Source organism: Vicia villosa, linkage group LG2 (genome assembly GCF_029867415.1).
Source record: "Vicia villosa cultivar HV-30 ecotype Madison, WI linkage group LG2, Vvil1.0, whole genome shotgun sequence".
NCBI classification, from domain to species: Eukaryota; Viridiplantae; Streptophyta; class Magnoliopsida; order Fabales; family Fabaceae; genus Vicia; species Vicia villosa.
In genome coordinates this window covers 148,486,496-148,512,541 of record NC_081181.1, presented here as the reverse complement: position 1 = coordinate 148,512,541, position 26,046 = coordinate 148,486,496, and the positions used below count along the sequence as shown (strand labels likewise).

Below are 26,046 nucleotides of genomic sequence, written 5' to 3'. Positions count from 1 at the left end.
AAAAGTTTATCAGATTAGGATTTAGATATGACGGCAGTTTCTTCTTCTTTTCTGTTGTCACTGGCAGAGGAAACAACCTTAGCCAAAAGGTCCAAAACCCTTACACCGCCGCATCTTCCGTTCGATCTTGTGCCGGAAATACTGTGTAGACTCTCTGTGAAACACCTCCTTCAACTCTGTTGCGTCTGCAAATCATGGAATTCTCTTATCTCTCTCGATTCCAATTTCGCCCGGAAGCAACTCAGCTTCTCAACCTCCAACAAAAACCGCCACCAATTCATCCAATCCTCTACTAAATCTTGTCGTGAGTTCCTTCTAAGTCACTCCCCAATCTCTTCTTTTTTCACCTCTGCTTCCAATGTTCCTGTAACGCAGCTTAGGCACGATTTTAAAAGGGTTATTAATAATAGAGGCAGTGGTGTCGAAATTTCCACTTGTGACGGCATCCTCTGTTTTGCAATAAATGGATCTCGAGCTGTTTTGTATAATCCTTCCACTAGAAAATCCAAAAAATTGCCTCCTTTGACAAATTCAAAATATACCTTAGTGTATGATCGTATCACTAGTAATTATAAGATTATTGCTGTTACTTCTGGTTATAGCAACAACCAAGTTAACATTCACACTTTGGGTACTCGTTATTGGAGAAGAATTCAAGGTTTTCCATGTTCTCGTCTCATTTGTACACCTGGAATATTTGTGAATGATACTGTTAATTGGTTTGCATATGATCCTAATTCACCTAAAGTTATAGTTTCTCTTGATTTAGAGAAGGAGTTGTATCGAAAGCTTTCACTCCCTTTTTCTAGAACCCATTTTGAAACTCCCATGTCCTTGGGGGCATTGAAGGGTTGTTTGTCCATTCTATCTCATAAAAAGGAAACTGAAATTTCTAGATTTTTTAATGTTTGGATCATGAAGGAATATGGGAATGAAAAATCTTGGACTATATTGTTAAGTGTTCCTCCCACAGTAGAATGTGGTCCTTACGGCGGCTATTCAAAGGTATTATATATTTTCGAGAATGATCAACTTCTGATGGAGTTCTATAGGAGGGAGCGACGTGGTTTATATATTTTCGAGAATGATCAAGTTCTGATGGAGTTCTATAGGAGGGAGCAACGTGGTTTAGTTGTCTATGATTCTATAAATAATACTTCTACTATTCCTAAAATGCAAAACAATATTCATGATTTTAAAGTGACATCAAATTTTTATGTTGAGAGTTTGATATCTCCTTTCTAGATGTTGTGCTACACAATTATGTTTAGCAATTCCGTATGCAACCTATATTTTTAAATGATCTTGTTATTTATTTTAGGTATAGTATGATTACTTCTGAGTTTAGTTAATAATCATTCAAATTTTGCACCAGATATATTATAACTTTTCTCTTATTATTTACTCTTTTGTTGGTTGGATTTTACCTTCTGTTATAAAATTTATCTCTTATTGTTTACTCTCAATTGAAAGTTGCTGTGCAATCCTTAGCCTCAAACAAGCTAGTTCAATACTTAGATAGAGAAGGAATATATAAAGGTGAGTTTGACCAAAAAAAAATTTAAGTTCTTTACGAATATTAATTTTTTGTTAGAAGATATTTTGTTCTGGTAGTTTTCTTACTAATGGTTTTCTGATTTACACATGATATGTGACCAATTTATTTTACAGTAGAATTTTTATCTTACCCAAACATTTTTTTTATTAGAATTGCTTGCAATTTTTTCCAATTCTAAAAATGCTAATCATGTATAAAAGGATGCACAGTATAATACTCTATCTTAAATTGTTCAAAAGATTCAAGTTCTAAATAAAAGTAAATAAAATCTTCCTTCCATGGAGATAATTGATAAGCAATTCCAACATTGGTGAATACTAGGAAATAGGAATAACTCAAGTGACTTTAATGTATCATAATTTCATGGAAGTTGATGTATAGGACTTCATTTCATATGCATTTGCTAGATAATGTTGTAATGAAATTTCCTTTTCCTTTTTTAAAGCTATTTATGAGTTTTTTTTGTAAGTGATATTTACGAGATCCTGAGAGCACCCACATCGGGGAGTGCTTCACAAAGCTCAATGCATGGTGTGTCAGTAGATTCAAGGGGTGCTTTGCTTGGCATGAGTGGTAAAAGCTTGCAAGGGGTGCTTTGCTTGGCACCGTAGTAAAACAATCTTTTGAATAATTTTGAAACAATAAATATAATAAAATATATGTAGTATTAATAATTAATGTATAACAGCTATTTTTTCAAACAAATATGATAGTCAAATTGTTTACAACAGCTCTTTTATAACCGCTCTTTTTTAAGGGTAAATTTTTTCTCTATATATATTTCAATAAATTTTTTTAAAATTACACTTCAAAATTTATTACAAAAATTTTATTTCAACATTTTTTTTAATGAATCCCAACCACCATAATTCTTGGTTCAATTTTATACAAAATGGTGGCATCCCTCCTCTTATTCCAAATCATCAAAATAATCCACAATTTGGAAATTATCCATATCATACATAGGGATGTCAATGGGGCGGAGCGGGGGCGGGGGATACATTCCCATCACAATCCCCGCCCTCGAATCTATTCCCCATCCCCACTTCGGGTCCCCGCTACGGGGAGATTTTGTCCCCCATCCCCATCCCCGCGGATCCCCACGGGTCCCCACGGATCCCCATGATTCATGCGGAGATTCATAAACATGATTTTTTTATTTATTATTTTAAATCAAATTAATAGTAAAATCTTAAAAACTAACCACAAGAAATTTAGAGATTATTCTTTTATGATAAATATATTGTTTTAACAATATTTAATCTATAATATTGAGTGTCATGACCACCAAAATTTCAAACTAAAAAAATTGAAATAATCATTTATATCTCATTCTTTTACTAACAATACATATATATTTTAAATTTATGTATAAGATTAATTATATGAAATGACAAATAAACTTCCATAATAATTTAAAATTATATAAAACTTAAGGGCATTATGTTACTTAAGGCGGGGCGGGGACTCCACGGGGCGGGGGATATTTACGCCACCCCCGTCCTCGAAGTGCCTTCGGGGAGACTTTGTTCCCCATCCCCATCCCCGCGGGGAAAAAAATCCCCGTCTTTGGGGCCCCAAACGGAGAATCCCCACGGGGATCCCTGCTAATGGAGGCAACTTGACATCCCTAATCATACATCCCACTCTCCATATCATACATCACATTCTCCATATCAATATCAACAATTTTCATCCCAAACAACTAATCCCATTATGCCTCGTGAAGTTGATATTGGTACTAGTGGTGTGCAATCAAATGATCAAGAGTCTGAAATACCACAATTTTGCACTCAAGATAGTTTGAAAACTATCAACCTTGATGAAGATGTTGGAACCACATCGGTTGTAAATATACTGAAAACAAGATTTCAACCAAAGGAGGATGAGCTTCTCATTCAGTCATGGCTCAACGTTTCAAAGGATCCAATTGTTGGGGTTGATAAAAAAGGAGACAACTTTTGGAAGAGAATTGGTGAAGCTTATAATAAACATTGCGGCAAGATTTTTCAAGAGAGGAAACCATTGACATTAAAAGGTCGATGGCACAAAAAGATTAACCCATCTGTTAATAAATTTGTTGGGTGCTACAAGCAAGCCATGAATTTAAAAAAAAAAAGCGGGAGCTCCGAGAGCAACATCATTTCAACTGCATATGACATTTATTACCAAGATGAACGTGAAAATTTTACATTTGAGAGTGCATGGAGATTATTGAAAGATGAACCCAAATGGCTTGCAGGTTCATCAGAACCTTCTACAAAAAGAACAAAGAATTCGGCTTCTGGAGCATATTCTTCATCTTCTAACCCTCCAACACCAACAAGCAACGAAGACAATTCACCATCACCTTCTTCGTTACGTAGACCAATCGGTCAAAAGGCAGCAAAAAGAAAGGAGAAAGAAAAGCTAGTGGAAATATCAACATCCGATGTCAAATTTAATACTTTGCAAGACGACTTCCAAAAGAAAAATGAGTTGATGTCACAATTTGCACGTGATTATGCACGTATTGAGAGTGAAAAAGTTAAGATAGAGAAGAAAAGAATCGATGCAGAGAAACATAAGGCTGAGAGAGATATGGTAAGATTGAAGATCAATGATTTGCAAATACTTTCAAAAGATACATCATACATGGATTCAAGACAATTGCAAGCTCACAAGTTATTATGTGACGTGATTAGAAGAGAATATGGGCTTAATTAGTTTTTAGTATATCACTAGTTATTTTTAGATTCCTATGTATTTTTATTATTCAATTTGTAGCCGTTATTTTTAGATTCCTTTGTATTTTTATTATTCAATTTGTAGCCGTTATTCAAACTAGCCGTTATTCAAACTAGCCGTTACTCGTAGCCCTATAAATACTCTTCACATGAGTAATAAGCTTCACACTCCTTTCCAACTTATCTTCCTCTTAATTCAATATTACAATTCTCTTCACATGGATCCTTCCAACCCTTCCCACATTGCAAAAATGTTCATGGATTATATGAATGATGGTATGGATGAAGAACTTGTGAGACTTTACTTTAAAAGTGAAGCTCAAAAAGAAGGTGCAAGTTCTAGCAGACCTAGACGCCGAAGAAGAAATATAGAGAGGAACCGTGAAGAAGGACATGAGCATTTATTCAATGATTATTTTTCAAAAGCACCAGTGTACACAGATGAGCAATTTCGTCGAAGATATCGAATGCATAAACATGTATTCCTTCGTATCGTTGAAGCTCTTGGTGAACATGATGAGTATTTTTGGCTCTTGCCCAACATCAAGAAGGTGCAAGAAAGGATATTGAACGAGCATTTGGAGTTCTCCAATCCCGATTTGCAATCATACGTAACCCAGCTCGACCTTGGCACTTGGATGCACTGAAGCGCATAATTTGGATACATGCATCATACTCCACAACATGATTGTTGAAGATGAACGTGCTACATATGGTGGCAATTTTGATTATTCTTATGAGCATTTAGGCAATGACCCGACTGCACCACCAGATGATTCTAATAATGATTTTCAGGAGATTTTACGCAGAGGACATCATGTTCGTGACAAGGAAACTCATCGACACCTTCAACAAAACTTGATAGAACATATATGGGAACGTTTTGGACATGAGAATAACCATAAATAATAATTATTTTAAGTGTTTAATATATTTTCTGCATGTTTAGTATATTTTCTACTATTAATTTGCATTAACGTTTACCAAATTTTCGATGTATTTTTATTTTGCCTTTATTTATTTATTTTTGTATATTTTAAATTTTTTATTATATGTTATTTTCTTTTTAATACATTTTGATATAATTAAATTATATATATATATATATATATATATATATATATATATATATATATATTTATATATTAAGGTAAAATATAAATTTATAATATATTGTAAGTTTAGTGAGACCCATTTTAAAAATTTTAGATGAGTGGTATGGATATTTGAACAATGTAGTTGAGTGGTTTAAGTGATTGAAAAATGTGAAATAATATATTATACTAGGTGGGGTCCATTTAGGCTACCAAGTTGGGTAGCTTGGATGTGGATGCTCCGATAGTGTTGTTTAGGGGTGTTCGCGGTGCGGTTTGGTTCAGTTTTGAGCATAAAAGTCATCCTAACCGCGAGATAAAAATGCATGCGGTTCGGTTTGGTTCGGTTGATTTTTAAAAAGTCATCCAAACCAAACCAAACCAAACTAATGCGGTTAGATCGGTTCGGTGGACCGCGGTTTACACTATAAAATAAAAATGTACTAAAATAAAAGGAAAAAAGAAAGTAATTCAATGTCAATATAATATATGATATTATACCATACAAAAGAAATTATATTACAAGGACAATTATATTACAAAAACAGTAGAGAACTAAAAATACATTATAAATGAAATATATATATATATTAGATAGTAGAGAATTACATATATATGTAGCTCAATAAAATACAAAAACTAAGTGGATTATGCCAAAACTTAAGTTAATAAATTAATTATTAAAATTCAAAATGTGAGGTGTGGTTGTGTGCAATTGGATTTGGAAAGAGAATAAATTAATTATTAAAATTTAAAACTTAAGTTAAATATGCGGTTTAGTTCGGTTTGGTTCGGTTTTGTGAAATAAAAACCGCAAACCAAACCGAACCGCGCGGTTTAGTCTAAAAATCATCCAAAATCATCCAAACCAAATGCGGTTTTTTGCGGTTTCGGTTTGGATTGGTTCGATTTGCGGTTTTGCTTTTGGATTGGTTCGGATACGATCACCCCTAGTGTTGTTTGGATACCTTTCATCTTTTATAGAATACTCCCTCCATAGTGATTAATTTAAAATAAAATGATGTCCCAAAATAAAAAATAAATTTTTAATACACTTTTTTCAACTATAATTTTTTTAATGTGTAAAATAGTGGACTGAGTCACTCATTGTAAGACGGAGGAAAAACTTTTTTCAACATTAACCCATGATGTATATCATGTATCTCATAAATATCACTTTACATTACTTTTCAGACACGTATCCACGCTTATCTACATATTATCGATATTGTATCCTTCAAAACACAGTTTCTTGATACTCATTCCCTCCATAAAACATCAACAAAACAGGTGAATTCTTATCTACCCAACACAAAAAGTTGGATAGAGTTACCCTTAGTGTAAAATGTTTTGGAAACAACAAAAAAATATACTATTTAATACTACCTTCGTTCCTTTATATAAGAGACATTTCACTTTTTAGGTTCATTGAATAATCAATGTATCTGGTATGTATATTGACTAGATACATTAATTATTCAATGAATCTAAAAAGTGAATTGTCTCTTATATAAAGGAACAGAGGTAGTAATTAATTAAATAGGACAAAATTAAATAATGCAATGTGATTGGTGGAATGTACACTATCCAATTTTTTGTGATGGGTAGTAAAGTTGTCCTCAACAAAAAATTATTCAATCCCTTCAGAAGTCCTTGAAATAGTGCACTGATAAAATGCGAAGGTGACAGTTCAAGAATTTTGTTGTATTGTATAGTACATCCTCTTTGAAGGAGTGAACCACAGATTTGCTGATAAAGTTAAAACTCTGCAGAGTACAAAGTTTGGTAAACAACTTCATTATGAAATAGTGCACTGATAAATTGCGAAGGTGACAGTTCAAGAATTTTGTTGTATTGTATAGTACATCCTCTTTGAAGGAATGAACCACAGATTTGCTGATAAAGTTAAAACTCTGCAGAGTACAAAGTTTGGTAAACAACTTCATTATAAATAAATACATAATCTCTTTGGTACAATTCCAGGTATGAACCAACAACACTATGCAAATAATCCAAACCCCTCATCAGCCACCAGCACCTTCCTTTTGATGCCTTTAGCTCCTTACCCATATACATAATATCATGAATAAGATAAGCATAAAATGCTAGCCCTATATAAAGATATCTAACTGACAAAATATCAAAACAAGCTTGCAGTTGCAATTCTGCCCCAAAAATACAGTTAGTGTCAACGAAAATGCACCCTACCACAGACATCTGGAAATTAACTGTGGAGGTCACTTTCAGAAAGCACTCCACAAAACAAGTATCCACTGCAATTACGCATCATGCTCATCCAATGTTGTATAGATCAGCCTACAACAAAACAAACATTTAAGAATAAAAGCATATATTTTAATGAAATTCACAACATTAACGGATAATTTGGTCTTCTCATACCAAAATACAGAGAGGAAAAGGGTTATAACAAGATAGAAGAGTTTGACGAGTCGTTGCTTCTTTTCCCATGAGAGCATGCTGAATATCTCTGTAACATCAATTAAATGCTTTTTTTGTCTATACCTGATCACATGAACAGAATATGCAATAACTATGACCATTTTAAGCATAATTCAGTACATTGAGATATCAAGCATCATAATTGAAGCAGCAAGACCAAAAACAGGATGAAGAAAACAATTCATTTTCCTAAATCTGATAACTGGTAAGCAAGGGATAACTAGTGACACATAGGAACAAATATCATAGGGCAGTTACAAGAGATATAAAGAACAGCAATTTGACTATATTGATGAAAAGCTAATCCCAAACTCTGTAATAGGTATCAGGTTGGTGCAATAAACATAATAATATCACCGTGTATAAGCGTATTCTTTTACATTCTTTGGATTGAGTAGATGTTCCATACAGTTGATCAAACCATTAATAGTATGTAAATCAGACTAAACCAAAAGTGGACCCCACGAGGTATTTTCGCCCTTGTCGCAGCCTTCTTCACAGCACCCTCAGCAAGAACGAATAACCATTACCCAATTTCACTTGCTATCACAAAAATTTGGCCTAATTATACCGCAGCAACCAAACAACATCTCAGAGGAAAAAACTATGTCCACCATGCATCACCAATACCCACATGCTATTGCTATCCCTTCTCAAACCAACCATGATCAACAAAACTGGATTCGCCCACCATGCATCACCAATACCCACATGCTATTGCTATCCCTTCTCAAACCAACCATGATCAACAAAACTGGATTCGCCCACCAACAAACTCAAACTAGACGATCCTGTCAAATTCAGCACCAAAATCTGCACAATATTCACCAAGATAAACCCAAGCATGCCAAAGGATTTAGAAACCATTGACCAATAATAGAGTAACCCAAAACTAGGCAACTTATCTTTTAGCTAAATCCTAGTCAATTTTGATTGTTCAACCATATCTTCCACCAAAACTTCCTTTCTTTGAAAAATGTGCTTGTTTCTAGCTTTTCAAATGGTCCAAATACATGAAAACCAAATTGTTCTGAATTTTAACTCCCTCCACGAATCAAACCAGAGAAATTGCACATACTACCTTCATTATGTATAGCCATAGACACCCCAACCATTTCACATTTGAACACCAAACTAATGTAAATAAAGGGCATTCAAAAAATAAGTTACTCATTGTCTCAATAACCTCACACCCAGCACTACACAACTGCATGTCACTTCCAATAACCCCAAGACTAAGGAGGTTATCTTTGGTAGTAATTATATTTTGAATAAATTCCCAAGTGAACATTTCCACCTTAGCTGGTATTAGATCATATACCAAACCAAATTGTTAAACTGTTCCACTCTATCAAAATCATTTTTCTTCAAAATCTAGTAAGCCAATTTTACTGAATAGATCCCCAACTTTCCCTCCTTCCATTCCATTTTGACTCTATCCCCCATCCGAAAAACTACCCCCTCTACCTACACCAACAGTTGAAACAACAATTCTTAAGCTCTCCACCAAACTCTCCTCTTTATCCAAAATAGTGAAAACAATCTACCAAACCAGTATAAGAAATGTAACATAACTACAACTCTAAATGCTAAAACCAAACCATAGTCTAGTGCTATCAAATTGATGTGACTCACGCACTATCAACATTGCTAGAAATATCACACACAAACTAGAATACAAAATCAGTTAAAAAGTTCATAAAACAAATAATTAAATAATATGCATCATTAAGATTTGTCAAACAACAAACTTTAGTATAACCTATATATTAAGAATTCGAAATGAAAACTTACAATCTGATATTGAAGTATAGATAAGGAACGCACAACAATGACATAAACCAATGGCCAGTAACAAGGTAGAAGCAGCAAAGGACACCTTGAAGAACAAATTCAACCAGAACCACAGAATTAATTCGCGACGCGAAGTCGTAAGGATTTATATAATCAAATTCTAGGTCTGCGAGGCACATTAGCTGCAAAGAATTGTTGAAAAAATGAAATTAGATTTAATTGCAAACCCTAAATCCGGAACATGTTTGAATATAGTATGAAATTAAGCAGGAAAAAGAACCTGGTAAGTGACGAGGACGAGTAAGGCGACGAGGAGGAAGAAGGAGATGAGCCATCCAAATAGATCGGCCATGCTCCTTCTCTCACTCTCTCGCTATCTCCTTCCACGCTCTGTCCCTTTTCTTCAAAATTCACGATCACAGCAGTAACTACCCACACCACGTGCGGAGCGACCGCGCCTTGTCGTAGAGATCAACGCTACACCACTATTTTTTTTTTTGTCTTATTAATTAAATTAATTATTCTTTTCATCCTTATTTTTTAACATTTTACATAACTACCAATAATAACAAACTCCCGTGCGTTTGCACGGGTTCTGGTACGCGACGCGTATTTGTTTTAGATGTATATTTTTTAATTAAAAAATATTTGGGTAAAAAATAATAATTTAATGTATAATTAATAAAAAAATATTTTGATACACGAGTTCTGGTACGGGACGCGCATTTGTTTCAGATATATATTTTTTAATAGAAAAATGTCAGGTACCTGTGAAAAAATAATAATTGAATGTATAATAATTAATAAAAAAAATTGATGCACGGGTTCTGGTACGGGACACACATTTGTTTCAGATGTATATTTTTTAATAGAAAAATGTCAGGTACCTGTGAAAAAATAATAATTCAGTGAATGATTAATAAAAACAAATTTGATGCACGGGTTCTGGTACGGGACGCGCATTTGTTTCAGATGTATATTTTTTAATAAAAAATATCTAGTTACCCGTGAAAAAATAATAATGAATGTATAATTAATAAAAAAATATTTTGATTAGTAACTTCATGTCCCGTTATTAATCAATATTTTGATCAATAACTTCATGTACCCGTGAAAATATATTCAATATTTTGATTAGTAACTTCATGTTCGTGTTAATATTCAATAATTTGATCATTAACTTTATGTTCTCGTTAATATTTAATATTTTGATCAGTAACTTCATGTTTACGTTAATATTAAATATATTAATTAGTAACTTCATGTTTAAAAATAACGTTTTTCTATTGGAGACTTATGTCTCAAGTGTCACTGTCGTACGAAGTGTGACGATTTGGTGATGATTAACGATGATGTTGCAGGAATAATGATTTTATAAATTGCATAATATAATGCAAATCATGTTGTTGTTGTTGTTGGCCTAAAAGGGAAGATTCTTGAGGGCATATGCTCTGGGATTGTATAATCATGTTGTTGCATTATCGACGTTTCATGCATTTCATGGTTGAAGGCTTATGCCTTATTGTTGGCTTGGATTGGCAAATCGTTTAGAGCTTATGCCCTGTTATTGCCCATTATCTAGCACTTGGAGGTGGCTTATGCCCTATTGGTACCACATACATAAAGTTGAGTCAGTCCCATAACATGAAGCTGCATGTTTGCATGATGACTTGAGTGTTCTTGTGTATATTGTTGTGTATTTGAATTGATGGCGATGGTATAACTTATTGAAGCATGAATTGTGATAACCTGTATGAGATATATGTTGCATAGCTACTATTATATAACTTATTATATTATTGCGATATCCCATCCCTTCTGTTTGAATGTTACCTCTATGTGGGTAACGTGCAGGTGACAAGGATTATAGTTGCTTGAGGTATGGAGTTGCACCTTATTTTGCGTAGATTGAGTCGGGTCTTTCTCTCATACGTAATACCCGGGATGAACGTTTGTTTGTTTATTCAGTATTAGTTGTTTTGAAAGATTGTGAGAGCATTATAAACTCTCTATTATTTGTTTTAATGTTGGTTAATGAATTTTTGGAGACGATGACTATCATATTTTAATTTTTTTCCGATGCATTAATAAAGTGAAGTTGAACACTATAAAGATTGTGTTGTCAGTTCATCCGATAAGTGTGTTATGTATCCACGTATGTATGTTTGAGCAGGTTTTTATGAATTGATGAGGTGTAGCATCCTGATTGTTGTGTTTTATTTTGAAATTAATTTACTCTAATTTATTAATTTACCGTTGGGGGATTAGGGTGTTACACAATCTCCCAATATGTCATGGTTTCCAAGAAAGGCCATATAAATGTGATTTTCTTCCACAATCTTGAGTTATAGACTTTGGAAACTACTTCTCTACTACTTTTGGAATTATTAGCATATTTCCCTCTCATGACTTCACACCAAAGAGTTACTTTTCATGTAAAAGATAATTGTCTACTTTTCCATATTGAAAGCTTATTTTTGACTTTTTCAATAAGACATTGATAGTCTTTAATTTTTTGGCTCTTACCTGTTAGGGAAACACCTAAATATTATCCAAGATCAGTTGTTTCCTTGAAGTCAGACAACTGTGTAAGGAGTCTTCTTGTCTCTCTATCGGTGCTTTTTAAGGCCAAAATAGTGGTCTTCTCATCGGTGATTTTATAACCTGAAATGGAGTAAAACTTCTCAAGCACATCTAACATATAATTCATTTGATTTCCTGTATCTATGTCAAACAACAAAATGCCATCAATAAACATTAAGTGTAATACCAAAGGACCTGGTCTACCTGCTTTTATGCATTTCCATCTTTTTTCATCTACTTCTTCTAAAATCATGTGTGACATTTTGTCCATGCGTAAAACTAAAATATATGGAGAGATGTGGTCTCCTTGACTAAAGCCTTTTTTAGGTTTGAAATATTCCTCCTTCTTTCCATTCTAGACAGTTCTCATCCTGACAGTGATAATTGTAGTGATAAATAACTCTTTAAGGTGAGGAGGAATACCTACTTCAAATGAGACTCTTTCAACAAAGCTCCGACTTATTATATCATAAGCTTTTGTTAGGTCAACCTTAATAATAAAAAGACTTTTCTTGCCTTTCAATTGGGGCATGCTATGAAGCATTTCATGTTTCACTACTATGTTCTCATGTATACTCCTCCCTGGAATAAATCATGTATGATAAGGATACACAAGAGTGTGAATGAAGGATTTGTGTCTGTTAACTATTACCTTAACATGGTTCTTATTTGTGTCTGTCATGACAGGTTATACTGTCATGTGTTTTGACAGATGTTCTGCTAGATGTTGTGATATGTTATACCAGAACATTATGACAGTACAGCTGGTTTAAATCCTTGAAGATTTGATTGAAAAATATGAGATTTTGGAATATTCTAGTGCTCATACAGGTGCAGCCAATCAATGATATTTTAGAGACAATGCATATTTGATTTGGTTTCATAAAAAATAGCTTGGAGACTTCTTAGGAAACTTAGATTTGATTTGATTTGATCCTATTTTGTGTGAAGATCTTGCAGCTGATTGAAAAGGAGAAGATTGGATTTAATTCAAGAGCCCAAGCCCATAATCCAAGAGTCTATAAATAAGGACTTACTAGACCTAAAATAGCAAGCATTCACAACAACAAAGAGTGGGTGAAAAATAAGGGTTTAGGTTTTGAGAGTACTTCAAGTTCTTTGTGTGCTTTTGTTTTTATGTCACTCATGTATCTTCTGATACACTGAGGTAGACTAATTGTTACTTGATTGTATATCAAGTTGAGCTTTTAAACAAGGAGTTGAGTATTGTTCTTGGTTGAAGCTTTTAAGCAAGACCAAATATTTTTTATTGGAAGTGTAATATCCTGTTTGGTTCTTTGATACACTCACTAGGATTGTGGCTGATTTTTATTACTGAGGTTATTATGGGAAGTGAGAGCGGGTTCTCATATCTAGGAGGTTCATAGATATAAATTGCATATAATGCAGTCCTCGAGATTGATACTCCGATAACTACTATTATTACTACTTTGACAGATTAGTACACTTTCTAATATATGGATCAACCATGTCCTCATATGATTTATCATATCAAGATGTCTCATGGAACGTCTTCGTTCTTGGGAAACAACAAATTTGGGCCAATACTCTTACACGGTGCTACGAGGTTCCGAGAATGATCGGTATGTATCCCTATTCTAACTAGTCATCAATTTGCCCATACCGAGGGTACTAGAGTGTCTTTTGAACAATTACAGGGAGATCTCAACCGTTTCTAGTAAGGAGTGATCATATGGCCTTTAGTTTTCTAAAGGAGTATATAGGGTTATCGAAGAGTCATTTTTTCTTTTACTGACTATTAAAAATGATTTCGTACAAGAAATTCCTCATTTCTTCTGCTTTTCATTCTGGATATTATTTTAGTTGAGCGTTGATATATGCCCTAGAAATTTAGTCTATCATTTTGGTTACACATGATCGATTTTTTTCTCGAACTCCAAGGTTCTGAAGTCTGAGCTTCATGCCTTCTTCTTCGTTTCACCATTTTAGGGTTTCTGGTGTTTTCAACTTAGTTGCCTTGCCTATCATTCCTCCATTCTTTTTTTGACCTCTTTGATCATGGTTATTACGTCTATCTCAACTAAGAAGGTTGGTAATGACATTTTGAGAGTTTTCGTAAACTCAGAGATATCACACCTTGCTTCAGTTTTTTTCTCGTGGTGACACAGTTGCCCAAGCTATGATTGTGTTCTTCCTTCAAATGAGGATCAAAGGGTGTGTGGTCAGTATGGCAGGTGTTTATCCCATTTTAGAAGTTTTTATTCTCCCTCACGGGCTATTGTTTTCCTTAATGAGTTTGAAAGTGTTCTAAATCATTTACTCATTGCCCCCTTGCAGTTCCAACTTGTGAGTTAGGAGTTCATCAAGATTTTTCAGCATTGGTGCAAATATAAATGTAGTAGGCCGAAAACAACATTGTTCTTCCACCTCTTCAAAGTGCAAAGTGGTTCCAAATTTACAAATGTTTTTGGTTTGGTTTCTCTGAGGCAAAGTACTAAATACTTTGATACTTATTCTCATAGTTTGAAACTTTTCAAGGATCACTTTTTCCTAGTAGTTCCTCTCAACAGGGAAGTTCATTTGAAGACTAGTTAACTAGTCTCGATGTTCCTTCTACGTTTACAAATATCTTTCGCAAATATTAGACTCAATCACTTTCTAATTGGAGTCGGGATGTACCACTATCGAGAGGAAGATTTGTTTGAAGAGGAGTTGTATTGAAGGGCCAACTAGTGTCCTTTTATCAGGAACTTGGCTATATAGGCAGAGTGATTCTATACGACATGGCCTCTAAGACTCATCTAAAGAGGCACTTTCAAACTCGGGGATTGTGGATTCCAAGTTAAAATATTAGAGGAAGAGAATCTTTTCGATTATTAATATCCTTGATCATCTCAAATGGTCTTGCCATGATTGCATTTAAACTTGGAAATAGTGTAAAACAAAATATTAGGGTATCATTATCATGTAAGAGTATAAAGATAACTTATTATAGTTTCAAAACGAATAAAAAAGTGAAGTTTAAGATACAACAATAAACACATAAACTTATTGTAACTCAGGTGATAACTCTGGAATCGAAATCATGTGTAAACAAAGAATATTAAAAATATAAAGAAGCATACGAAATATAACTTATGTGAAAACAAAAATTGTGTAAGCAGAGAACATTTTAGTTAACGAAATGTGTTAACCCAAAAAAACTATAAAAAAAAGAAGAAGCAGAAGAAATAACATGAGTTAGGAAGGCTTGGCATAGAAAGATGATAATGAAAAAGGTAGTTGATCGCAAAAGAGAGTCACAAAGAAGAAGATATGTACAAGAGAGGAGTAGAAACTCGTACCTCAGCATCAAAGATCCTAGCACCAGAAGACCCCGGAATCCACGTACTATGAAGGATGTTGTACTGAAACTGCAATAGCTCTAATCTCATGAGCAGAGCTGATGATGTGGCTCTACAACCACCTGCTAATCCCACCACCTGGAGTCTTAGGTACTGGACGAGAGATGCCCTGGAAAAAATCAAACTATCACAGACACCTCTCAGGCAAGTGTCTAGCCCTATGGTTCTCCCCCATCATATGCCCTGAATGCAATGTTGCATCATCAAATGGGCGATGGGGACAATGCCCCGAGTATGGTGTCCTTACGGCATTATCTAGTGTCAAAACATAACGTCTCCTCTTGTACTCCATAACACCACCATGAACCGCCTGCATGCCCTTCCATCTCCTCACCAGTGGAGTACTCGTTGAGACATGTTGTAGTCTCCTATCACATATGCGGGGAAAATGCTCGTATATCCAGCATTGAAGAAATAAAAAATGATTAATATGACATCCGACAAATAACAAAGTAAAAATTAAAAATTAAAGAAATGTTAGTATACCTGTAATAGGCTCAGATAACCAGCTAGTTGTCTGGTCTCAGGCTGGGAAGCATCTCCAAGTGTCGTGTAAAGCATAGTCAAAGCCGCCACTCCTCAAGTCCAGTTTGGAATGTCTAGGCTACTAAACAGCCAAAGGTAGCGAACATCTATATAAACACCAGACTTGTCAGTAAAGAGAGTACATGCCATTAGATGTAGCATGTACTCCTTAGCGGTAACCTCTGTAACACCCGAAAATTTATTTATTAATTGAATAAATTATTCAAGGATTTAATATGGAAATTCGATTGAAGTTATATTTATTAGTGATGTTATAAGACGAGGAATTGGATTATTTAGTCGGTTAATCGAAGAATTATTATAGTTGGATTTTTGGTTGAAGAAAATAATATTAGTAATAATATTATTTAATTTGGATTAGTTGTGGTGTGGTGTGTATAGCAATGTGGAGGTGTACGATTAGTAGGCCCATTAAAAAATAATAGTAATTATATTATTATTATTTGATTTATTGGATTAAAAAGGAGAATATATGGAATTAGGTTTATGTGGAAAATAAGGTTTTGGCTTTTTGGAGAATAGATCGTGGAACGAAGTTGCAGACAAAGAGGAACGAGGTTTTGGCAAAAAGGAGGAATTGATCGTTGATCATTGGGAAAAGGCTTGCACTCGATCGGATATTAGAGACGATCTCCATATACAAGGTAAGGGTGGGGTTCGAATTATATAACCGAGAATATGATGATTAGTATGTAGGGCTGGGTCGCATAATTTGATGCCATGAATGTGTTGTCGTTGTTTTTGTGATGCTTGATCCCGTGATAAAATTGATGATTTTCGTGAATTTTGATTGTTGTGAATTATTGGTGAAGTTGTTCAGTGAATCGATTAAATTTGTGTTGACTATTAGAGACTATATATATATATATATATATATATATATATATATATATATATATATATATATATATATATATATTATAATTCTTATTATAATAATAATAATTAATATAGTAATAATTTTAATAATATTAATAGTTATTATATTATTAATATATTTTGGATTTAGGGACATATATTTATAAAGTTGAATTAATTATTACAGAGTTGGTATATATGTATGTTAGCAGAGATATATATATTTTAGTTGCAGTAAAATAAGAGAGTTGGTACTAAATAGCCGAATTAGTAGATTTAAGCGGTATAATTAGTTAACAGAGATTAATTGAAAATTGTCGGTGTCGGTCATGTATATTGGTAGGTATTTTTGATTGGTTTGTTTTGTTATGATTTTGTTGAATAAATTAATTTGCAGGTGCGTTTGGATTGTTCCGGGTTATGGAAATGTATTGTGGATGCGTTGTTAATGAACACGTTGTTTTGAATACTTGTTGCTGATTTTTTTGTTGCCGAATATATTGTTGTTGTTTTATGCAAAGTTGTAGGATGTTTCAGTGATGAGGAATACCTCTATTTATTGGTATAGCGGCGATATAGGCTTATGCCTTTTGTGACGATGATGTTGTTGTTGTATGTGTTTGTTGCATTCATATACATATGCATTTTTGGCGATGGCCTAGATTGGAAAATTAGTGACAAAGGCATATGCCTTGATGCCTCGGTTTAATTGGCAATTGGCGACGGGGGCTGAAGCCCTGGGTACCACATACATGTGCATAGTTGTGTCGCATTTTGAGTCGTTGCGAAGTTAATGTTGTTATGAGTTGCTGTTGATATAAGTTGTGTTGGTTTGAGTTGTGATTATTGTGATAATTGTTGTTGCGGATGATTGTTATAATTGTTTTTACAAATTGTTGCTAAAGTTGTTGTTATAACTGTTGTTGCTAATTGTTATTATAACTGTTGTTTGGAAGTGGTGATGATTGTATGATTCCTATCTAATATATTAATTATCATACTTTTGTTTATATTTTTTCGATATCTCACCCCTTCTGAATGATGTTTCCATACCATGGGAAATGAACATGTACTCAAGATAGCGGTGGAAGTTTGAAGTGATTTTATGAAGTCTTTAGTTGCTGTCATTCGATTTGGTGTCTTGCTCTGATACGTAGCACTCGGGGGGATAAAACGATTGTTTTAATTATTATTTCTTTTGCTGAATTTTTATATAGTTTTTGGTTTAAATTGTAACTAAAAGTTACCGTGGAAAGATGCTACGACTTGATTTGAATATTTATGAAGTTTGATGATTCCGCTGCGAGTTAATTATTGAATTTAAACAAAGTGATTTTTAGTAATGATTTGATTTTCGTTTTAAATTCCTGTGCTATGTATCTATATGAAAGCAAGTAATCCGTAAATGTTTTTGAGACGACGAATATGTGATACCTCAAATAAACTTGTTTGGAATTTATATGCTGATTTTTAATTATAATTTATCGGGTAGATTTGGGGTGTTACAACCTCATGCATCTCTACCCCCACAATCTCATTGTTCCTCTCCCTCAACCAAGCCATTTGAAGGTGCAAACCTCTATTAAAGGCAAACTCCTCAAGAACCACACCCTCATCAACCTCTAGATCTTCTACAACCTGTGTCAGTGTCTTCCCCTGGTTAATATGAAGACCAGTGAAGAATGTACCAGCGATAGGAATATGAAACAACGATGAGACATCATCCAATGTGATAGTCATCTCCCTAAATGGAAGATTAAAGGATGATGTCTCAGGGTGCCACCATTAAACAAAAGATGACAATAAGGAAGCATCGAGCATGGTAAGTGAACATTCGGCGAACTCCAGCCGACTAAAATTAGTAACAATATGCCTGGCCTGCTCAGGCATCTCCCCCTCTAGGAAGTTCTTCAACTTCGAGCCATGGGATGTGACCTTCAACGTTAGACTCTCCTATAAGAAACAAAATTAAACAAAAAATAATAATCAATAAACTTTCAGATAGTCAATCGAGCCATAACGAATAATTTGCAATAAAAATATAACATATATACCTCGCCCTGCCAAGGTCGTTCCTTTGAATTTGGGTGCCTTGGGCGAATCAAAAGATTGGTGCCATATACGGAATGTGACATGGTCAACATATCCTGTGAGCACAGACCTGTCAGTAGGTCCTACTAGAAATGCTTCATTAGTGTGAACTGATGGCTCTGTAGACGCACGTGTCGTGACATTTGTATCAGCAGGAGACACCTCATCAACCGCCGCATGAACCTCCGCAACCACCACCTCCACAACGGGTACCTGCTCCTCCACATAGGGGTACCTCTTCCACCACAACAGACACCACCACAACTAGTTCATCCATAACCGGTACCTCTACAACTGGCTCCTACACAGCAGGTACTGACACAATTGGCTCCTCCACAAGCACTTGCTCAGGCACAGGTGCATGTGCCTACTTCATAGTAGCAACTTTAGCAGTTCAGCGTCTACGTGTGTGGTATTACGTCTACTCAGCCAACTGTTTCCGATGAGAACCGGTCGGAGGATGTCTTCCAGCCTGTAGCTGGGAAGCCTCTGCCTCATCCCTCCGAGCTTGAGCCTTCGCTCTATCAACAAGTCTGCCTGCAACCGAACTGTCCTTACTCCTGGTCCTCATTGAAACAAATAAATCAGGCAAAACACTTTAGTTAAAAAATGAACTATTGAAACTTCTTAAATTTCCAGTATTTTTTCAAAAAAAATTGAACTACCGAAAAATTTAAAAATCCCTAAAAAAAAGGTATCGGAAGTTTTGAAATTTTTGGTAAGAAATACCGAAAATTTCATGAATACCTACAAAATTTTGCATGTAAATTTTGTGAAATAGTAAAATTTTTTATTTTAGTATTTCACTATTTTCATACGGTTTGAGGGGTGTCAAGTATAACCGTGTGAGGAACGACAGGTTAATTAATTTTCAGTAATCTCCTGTAAATAAGTTTTCTATAACAATTAATTTCTTTTTACTATATAGATTGAATAAAGTTTAAAGAAGTACAAATTTTGATTCCCCTTATTTTCTCCAAATTTAAAATATTAAATTGAATTTTGAAGTTTTTTGTGAGATCAAAAGGAATTTTCACTCTAATTTAAATATATTTTCCTAAATAATATAATTTGCACAAAGTCATAAATAAATGATATAGTACAATCACAAAAAAAAAAATGCAGCTAAACAAAAAAAAATCCAAATTGTATTATTTTCATTTCACGTTACCCTTTCACAAGATACATGAGACATTGTCCCTCAAAAATGTTCAATCATACATTTTGAATCAACGAATATGCAATGCTCCTTCCTCGTCACAAACTGGCCGATCCAGATTCGATGAACCACAACAACCTTAATCTCTTACTCATAGCATGAATCCAAAAAATTGTGAACAAAATCTTCAAATGAAATGCCCAATCAAATCTCACATGCTTAATTTGAGCACAGAAAGAAATTCCTTGACACCAAGTTCTTCAATTTTTCATTTTCCTTCAAACCTGCGACATCTCAAAAACTGTCTCACCGAAACAACAAAAACAAAAACACAAACAAAAATTAAAATTAAAATGTTAAAAAATAAATAAGATAATTAAGACTAATGATTACTTTGGAGGGTGTAAGGAGAATAGTGAAGTTGATAGTGTTTTGGATCGGTCTCTTTCAATAGCGGTCTTCTCTTCTCCTTCTCGTAAGTAATCAATGCCACCTTTACTAAATCGCCGACGGTATTTTCCGGCGACATCAGCACCTGAATTGCACCCAACGTGTTCTCGATAGAAACATTAACAAGAAGTTTCGTTGGTCGAAGAGGAGGGTCGCTGGTTTTCAACGTATGTGTCTGAGGAGTTGAAGCGGTACCACCCATTTGAACGAGACACGACAAGAGAGTTTGGATTTGAGTTTACGATAAAGGTGGTTTGAAAATGAAAGGGTCAAGTTTGAGTGTGGGGCTGAAATGGGTAAAGGAAGGTTCTTGGAAATTGCGAGAGTTTAACTTGTTGTATGAATTATAGAGGCTGGTTTTGAGACAGAGAGCAAGGTGATGACAAAGTGAAACGCTGTTGTTGTAGGATCTCGAATTTTCCAGCAGTGAACTCACTAATGTAAGCCTCGTAATCCCAAAACACTGCCGTTTTGATGATATATGGAATTTGCAAAAATGTTAAATTAATAAAAAATGAAGCTAAAATATATTTAAAAATTTACATTTAAATCACGATGAGGTTCAATTGATTTCATTATTTCTAGAGATAAGTGCTGACTACAATATTAAGAAAATATTAATCAAGGAATTTTAAAAGGAACTTTTTTATTAAAAATGATTCACTACTACTATTATCTTTCAAAAGAAAGTATACTACTTTTATATTTTCTACCAAAAACTATTTTATTATAATATACTTTCCAAATAAAAAGTATTAGTAATACATTGAATGGGTTTCGATTTCTAAAAATATATATTATTTTAATGTTCTAAAAATATTTTAAATGCTTTTTTATATATATATATATATATATATATATATATATATATGAATGAAATGAATAATTTAGTAAATATAATAATAGACATATTATAATTTAGTAAATATAAGTAAAAGGTATTGTATTTATGATTGAAACGTTGAAGTCGCGCCGCAATAGTATGTTGTGGGTGAGTCGCGGTTCTGGTCCGGCTGAAGGACGGGTCAGGGCGTTTTTGACAGCTTCGAGTTTGGGGGTCATTTCGTTGATTTTTTAAGCAAATTCATTTATTTCTATTATCTTTGGATAATTTTGAGTTAAATTGCCAGCCTTTAGAGTTTAGTAGAGTTATCACTCGTAATGTTGTCAGTACAGTAGTGTCATACCCTAATATTTATCCCTAAGATCCTATCTCATTTGCATCTATACATTGCATCAAGATCACACACTTGGTCCCTATCTTGGTCCTCTCTCCTTAAGCCCACCTATGCAGAGATTACCAAGCATCATTTGTGCTTATATTTTGCTTTTATGTTCATAGCTTTATATTTTACTAACCTCTAATTAAAATATCAAAAATATGTTTGTGTTTCTTTTGTTTCCCTTTACAAGGATGAGTTTGAATCAAAGCATCAAGTGGTATGCCTCAGTTAGGGTTTTGGTCCCTCAAGTCAAGAGTGTGTGGTTGATCATTGAGCCTTAAGAGCTATCTCATTAAAGCATGGCCATTAATCTCAAAGTATAAAATTTCAAGCATCAATCAATCTCATCAAAATATAAGATATCTCAAAGTTTGATGGCTTCTTCCTCAAGAAACTTCAAAGGCTCATGTGTTTATTTTCATGTCTTGTTCAACAAGTTACCTCAAGTTCTTTGCATGATCCTCAAAGTACAATCAAGATATCATCATTTGAAGTTCATATATTCATCATCATGACTTGAATTAAAAGAAAACATCAAAAGATTGCAAGTTGATTCAAGTACTTTCACCTAAAAAGTCAACATTTCAAGTGTATGATCAAAAGGGTGTAACTCCTTCATGGTTCAACATTTTTTAGTACTTATTTTTACAAATTACTCTCTTTGAAATCCTCAACATCTTCTCTTTATAAGTCAAGAGCTAATTATGCATGAAAAGTAATCAACAATGGAGAAACAGTATAGGTCATTATGTGGGTTCAAGTGAATTTAGCCCAACTTCCCAAGACCATAACTCATTCAATTTTCAACATTTTATGTGGTTATTCTTGCTATTAACTCTTTGATATGTCCTCTACAAGTTTCCTTCAAGGGTTAAAGACTGAAAATGCTTGAAAAACCATGAAAGATTTGAAAATATTATAAGTCATTTTGAAGCACTTTTACTTATAAATTTTTCTAAGTGTCAAAAGACTTTTTTTTTATTTTGCCAACTTCATCATCAAATACTTGTTTGCTCAAACATCCAAATGAATACTTTTTTGGCACATTGTCTTCTATGTCACCTAGAGAGTACATCACAACAAGAATGGGATCAAAAAGCCTCATACATCATGAGATATGATTTTTTAAATAAGGGTCATGAAGCTGATTTTGTAACTTTGGTCAGATTTTCATTTGCTCAAATTTTCAATTACAAGCCACATTGATGCGTGTTTTGAATATAATGATTAGTGAAATGTTTAGAAGCAAAATGATCTATAGAATGCAAGTTTGGCATGAGTTTTAAGGGGGGTGAAGTAACACATTTCTCACTTTTCAACTTCACACAAATTCACTCACTTCTGATTCAATTCACACGCTTAAGCCTTGCATCACACTCCCTATAAATAGAGCAACATTACTGCTCAATTTCCCAAGCTTTTGAGAGCCAGAAACACCTTGCCAAAGTCACTTCAAACCTCACTTTTCTCTAAATTCGTTTTCACACTTCCAAAGCTTGTCAATCCAATTTCTCATTCCTATTAGCATCCTTGATATTCAATGAATCTAACCACATCAAAAGCAATCCAAATCGTGAACTAAATCAAGCTAACCAAGTTCAGTTTCATAGCAAATTCACCATACTTCGTTCAAGTAGATTGGAGCATCATTTTGAGCAAAATAAAACACTGAGATGTAGTCTTTTTTATGCTCAAGTGAAGTGTATCCTTGGTTTTTTTTCCAATTGTTCTATTTACATAGTTTATTTTTCAAATTTTGTTTTCAAATTCTTTTGTTTTTTTTCAAAATACACATCACACACTTTGCATGAATTTACAAAATGCATATGGTTGAGAAAACAAATGAAGAGACGAATATGTTGCACCCGAAAATTTGCCCTATTGATTTCAATCACAATTGACTTATGCTTCACATTCATCTGCATCTATCCATTAGGTTAACAGCCTTAAATCATGCATACAAGGTGTGGGATACATGCTTTCTTGTGATTTGGATTTTCCATTTAAAAGGAGAGGACTTGTCTCTCAAGGTTTGATTCATCATCATCAAAAGGATCAATCTCTCCTCAATGTTAGGGCTTCATCAATTATTTAACCAGATGCTTCTATGGAACTGGGGTTTGGAATCTATCAACACAACAAGACTTCATTGATTTTATTTAGGGTTCCCAAGCACCTCAATTTGTTATTTGATCAAGTCTTTGGTTCATCAAGAAATTGTTTGTGGAGATTTGGGTTTTTGGCTTTTCATCAGATCAAATCAAGATTAGGGTTTTAGCATAAAGGTACAATACTTAAGGGGATATTCAAGGATATCATTTCATTGGCCTTTAAAGTGCCTCAAGGTGTCCAACATTACTTCATGATCATTGATAACGCGAAATTATATCGTTTATTCGACTTGACTCACGTGCACTTTAGTACCATTTTTATTTATTTATGCCATATTATGCTGGTATTTTATTTATGCCAGGTATTTTATTCTATTTTATTGTACCAAAAAAACTCATGTTCATCTAGCCAACTTCTCAAGGTTTTAACTTCCTCCTCATGTATCCTAAATTTGAAAACAATGGCTCTTTGGGAAGGTGTCATGGCATATTTCAAAGTGGTGAAAAGATTTGAAGTCAAAAGGATCCTTAGAAGTGTTTAAATTGATGGCCAAAGTTGGTGTTTCAAGTTGTTGAAAAATCTCAATACTTAGAAATTTTTCTAAGTGATTTGACCTTACCAAGAACATGAATTTATCTTACTTGAGTTGGGAGTTTCGAAGAGAGGAAGTTGGCATGCTAGAGTTGATTTTTGGTTCAAGTTCATGTCACAAACCATGTCCAGACCTATGCCATACCCCAAGATCTTTAACTACAGGCTTAGGTTGCTTCTAAATCTCAGCAATAAGCATGATTTACACAAACCTTTGCGACATTACACAAGAACTTTTTGAGCTTTGTCCAAGTTTCATGCCATTTATGGAGCATTTCTTCAGAAAGCTCCATTTCCATCTTTGCAAAAGTTAACTTTAAACATAAGTTGACTTTAGATTTGCATCTGATCACACTCAATCATTGCTCCTAATCACACTCTTCCATTGCCCTTAATCTCCTCAACCACTCTAAAAAACTTGAAGTTGTGATTTGGAATCATGCCACTCATGAAAATTCAAATTTTGAAACTCAACCAAACCTTGATCAAACTGAATTCATCTGATCACAAACCTTCTTAAGGACCTCTATAAATAGAGAGCCAAGCTCAAGACCTCACTACACTAGAATTTACACAAAAAATCTCTATTAAAACTCCATTAAAGAAGCTTGAAATCCAAATTTTCAAATTTCTTAAATCCTCCAAGTTCTTGGTGTTTTTTTCCATTGAATCACCATGAATATATCACAACCAAAATTTTTATGCAAAAGTTTCCATCTATAACACCAAATCATCATCCATCCAACTCTAACTTTTCTTGCTTACAAGTTGACTTGGTCAGAACAATTTAGACCATCTCAAAGAATACTAAGCACATAATTGTGTTTCTGGAGGTGCAAGGAAGTTGTAGGCATCATCACTTTGCATATGTAATAACTTTTGAAGAGGCAGTGGACTTACTCCAATAGATACTTCTTACATACTTTGAACTCATACATTCGAGCATCATTTCATTCCATTCTTGTTGCAAATATGTTGTTCATTATGTGAGGATCAAAAGCCCTAAGTTTCTAGAAATTTATCATGTGTGTATACAATTTAATTTGGTTAAATTACTCTCATGGTCCTTTAAGTTATTTAATTGTAACAGTTTGGTCCTTCAAGTTTTTTTTGTAACAAGTTGGTCATTTTGGGTGATAACTGCCTCTTTTTTCTCTCATTTAATCATTTAGAAATGTTGATTGTTGTGTTTTTGGAAGCACTTCATCATTTTTACATCCCTCAAAATAGTTGCATCCACAATTATCACATTTTCTCGGTTAAAAAAGGATAATGGTGCACACATTTAGTTGTAGCGAAAATAACATGAAAGACCAAACTGTTACAATTAAATAACTTAAAGGACCTTGGGAGTAATTTAACCATTTAATTTCACTTTGAGTTTTCTAGGTATTTTGGGATTTCGTTGATACAAT

General features: G+C 34.0%; 5 protein-coding genes across 5 annotated transcripts; 3 read left to right on the top strand and 2 right to left on the bottom strand.

The window, feature by feature from the left end:
• Window positions 1-27: 27 nt before the first annotated feature.
• On the top strand, window positions 28-1,245 carry LOC131650286 (F-box/kelch-repeat protein At3g23880-like). The gene has a single exon (XM_058920000.1). It carries the CDS (start codon window positions 28-30, stop codon window positions 1,243-1,245), a length of 1,218 nt encoding a protein of 405 aa, XP_058775983.1.
• Window positions 1,246-3,274: 2,029 nt separating this feature from the next.
• LOC131647012 (glutathione S-transferase T3-like) lies at window positions 3,275-4,264 on the top strand. Its single transcript, XM_058916926.1, has one exon. The coding sequence runs from the start codon at window positions 3,275-3,277 to the stop codon at window positions 4,262-4,264; it is 990 nt and encodes a 329-aa protein (XP_058772909.1).
• Window positions 4,265-4,502: 238 nt separating this feature from the next.
• Window positions 4,503-4,931, top strand: LOC131650285 (uncharacterized). The gene has a single exon (XM_058919999.1). The coding sequence runs from the start codon at window positions 4,503-4,505 to the stop codon at window positions 4,929-4,931; it is 429 nt and encodes a 142-aa protein (XP_058775982.1).
• A 2,368-nt stretch (window positions 4,932-7,299) lies between these two features.
• LOC131652404 (protein cornichon homolog 4-like) lies at window positions 7,300-10,093 on the bottom strand. Its single transcript, XM_058922252.1, has 4 exons — window positions 9,913-10,093; window positions 9,633-9,814; window positions 7,779-7,901; window positions 7,300-7,694 (listed from the first exon to the last, which is right to left on the bottom strand). Exons 1-4 carry the CDS (start codon window positions 9,982-9,984, stop codon window positions 7,658-7,660), a joined length of 414 nt encoding a protein of 137 aa, XP_058778235.1. The 5' UTR covers window positions 9,985-10,093; the 3' UTR covers window positions 7,300-7,657.
• A 10,033-nt stretch (window positions 10,094-20,126) lies between these two features.
• Window positions 20,127-21,235, bottom strand: LOC131647011 (uncharacterized). Its single transcript, XM_058916925.1, has 2 exons — window positions 20,649-21,235; window positions 20,127-20,539 (listed from the first exon to the last, which is right to left on the bottom strand). The coding sequence occupies exons 1-2, from the start codon at window positions 20,905-20,907 to the stop codon at window positions 20,475-20,477; spliced, it is 324 nt and encodes a 107-aa protein (XP_058772908.1). The 5' UTR covers window positions 20,908-21,235; the 3' UTR covers window positions 20,127-20,474.
• Between the last annotated feature and the right edge of the window lie 4,811 nt (window positions 21,236-26,046).

Coding starts and splice junctions, on each gene's coding strand:
- LOC131647012 (XM_058916926.1), top strand. CDS start 3,275: ATGCCTCGTGAAGTTGATATTGGTACTAGTGGTGTGCAATCAAATGAT.
- LOC131650285 (XM_058919999.1), top strand. CDS start 4,503: ATGGATCCTTCCAACCCTTCCCACATTGCAAAAATGTTCATGGATTAT.
- LOC131647011 (XM_058916925.1), bottom strand. CDS start 20,907: ATGGGTGGTACCGCTTCAACTCCTCAGACACATACGTTGAAAACCAGC. Junction 20,540..20,648: donor TTCTCCTTACACCCTCCAAA/GTAATCATTAGT, acceptor GAGATGTCGCAG/GTTTGAAGGAAAATGAAAAA.
- LOC131652404 (XM_058922252.1), bottom strand. CDS start 9,984: ATGGCCGATCTATTTGGATGGCTCATCTCCTTCTTCCTCCTCGTCGCC. Junction 9,815..9,912: donor TCGTCCTCGTCACTTACCAG/GTTCTTTTTCCT, acceptor AATTCTTTGCAG/CTAATGTGCCTCGCAGACCT. Junction 7,902..9,632: donor CTATACTTCAATATCAGATT/GTAAGTTTTCAT, acceptor TCATGTGATCAG/GTATAGACAAAAAAAGCATT.
- LOC131650286 (XM_058920000.1), top strand. CDS start 28: ATGACGGCAGTTTCTTCTTCTTTTCTGTTGTCACTGGCAGAGGAAACA.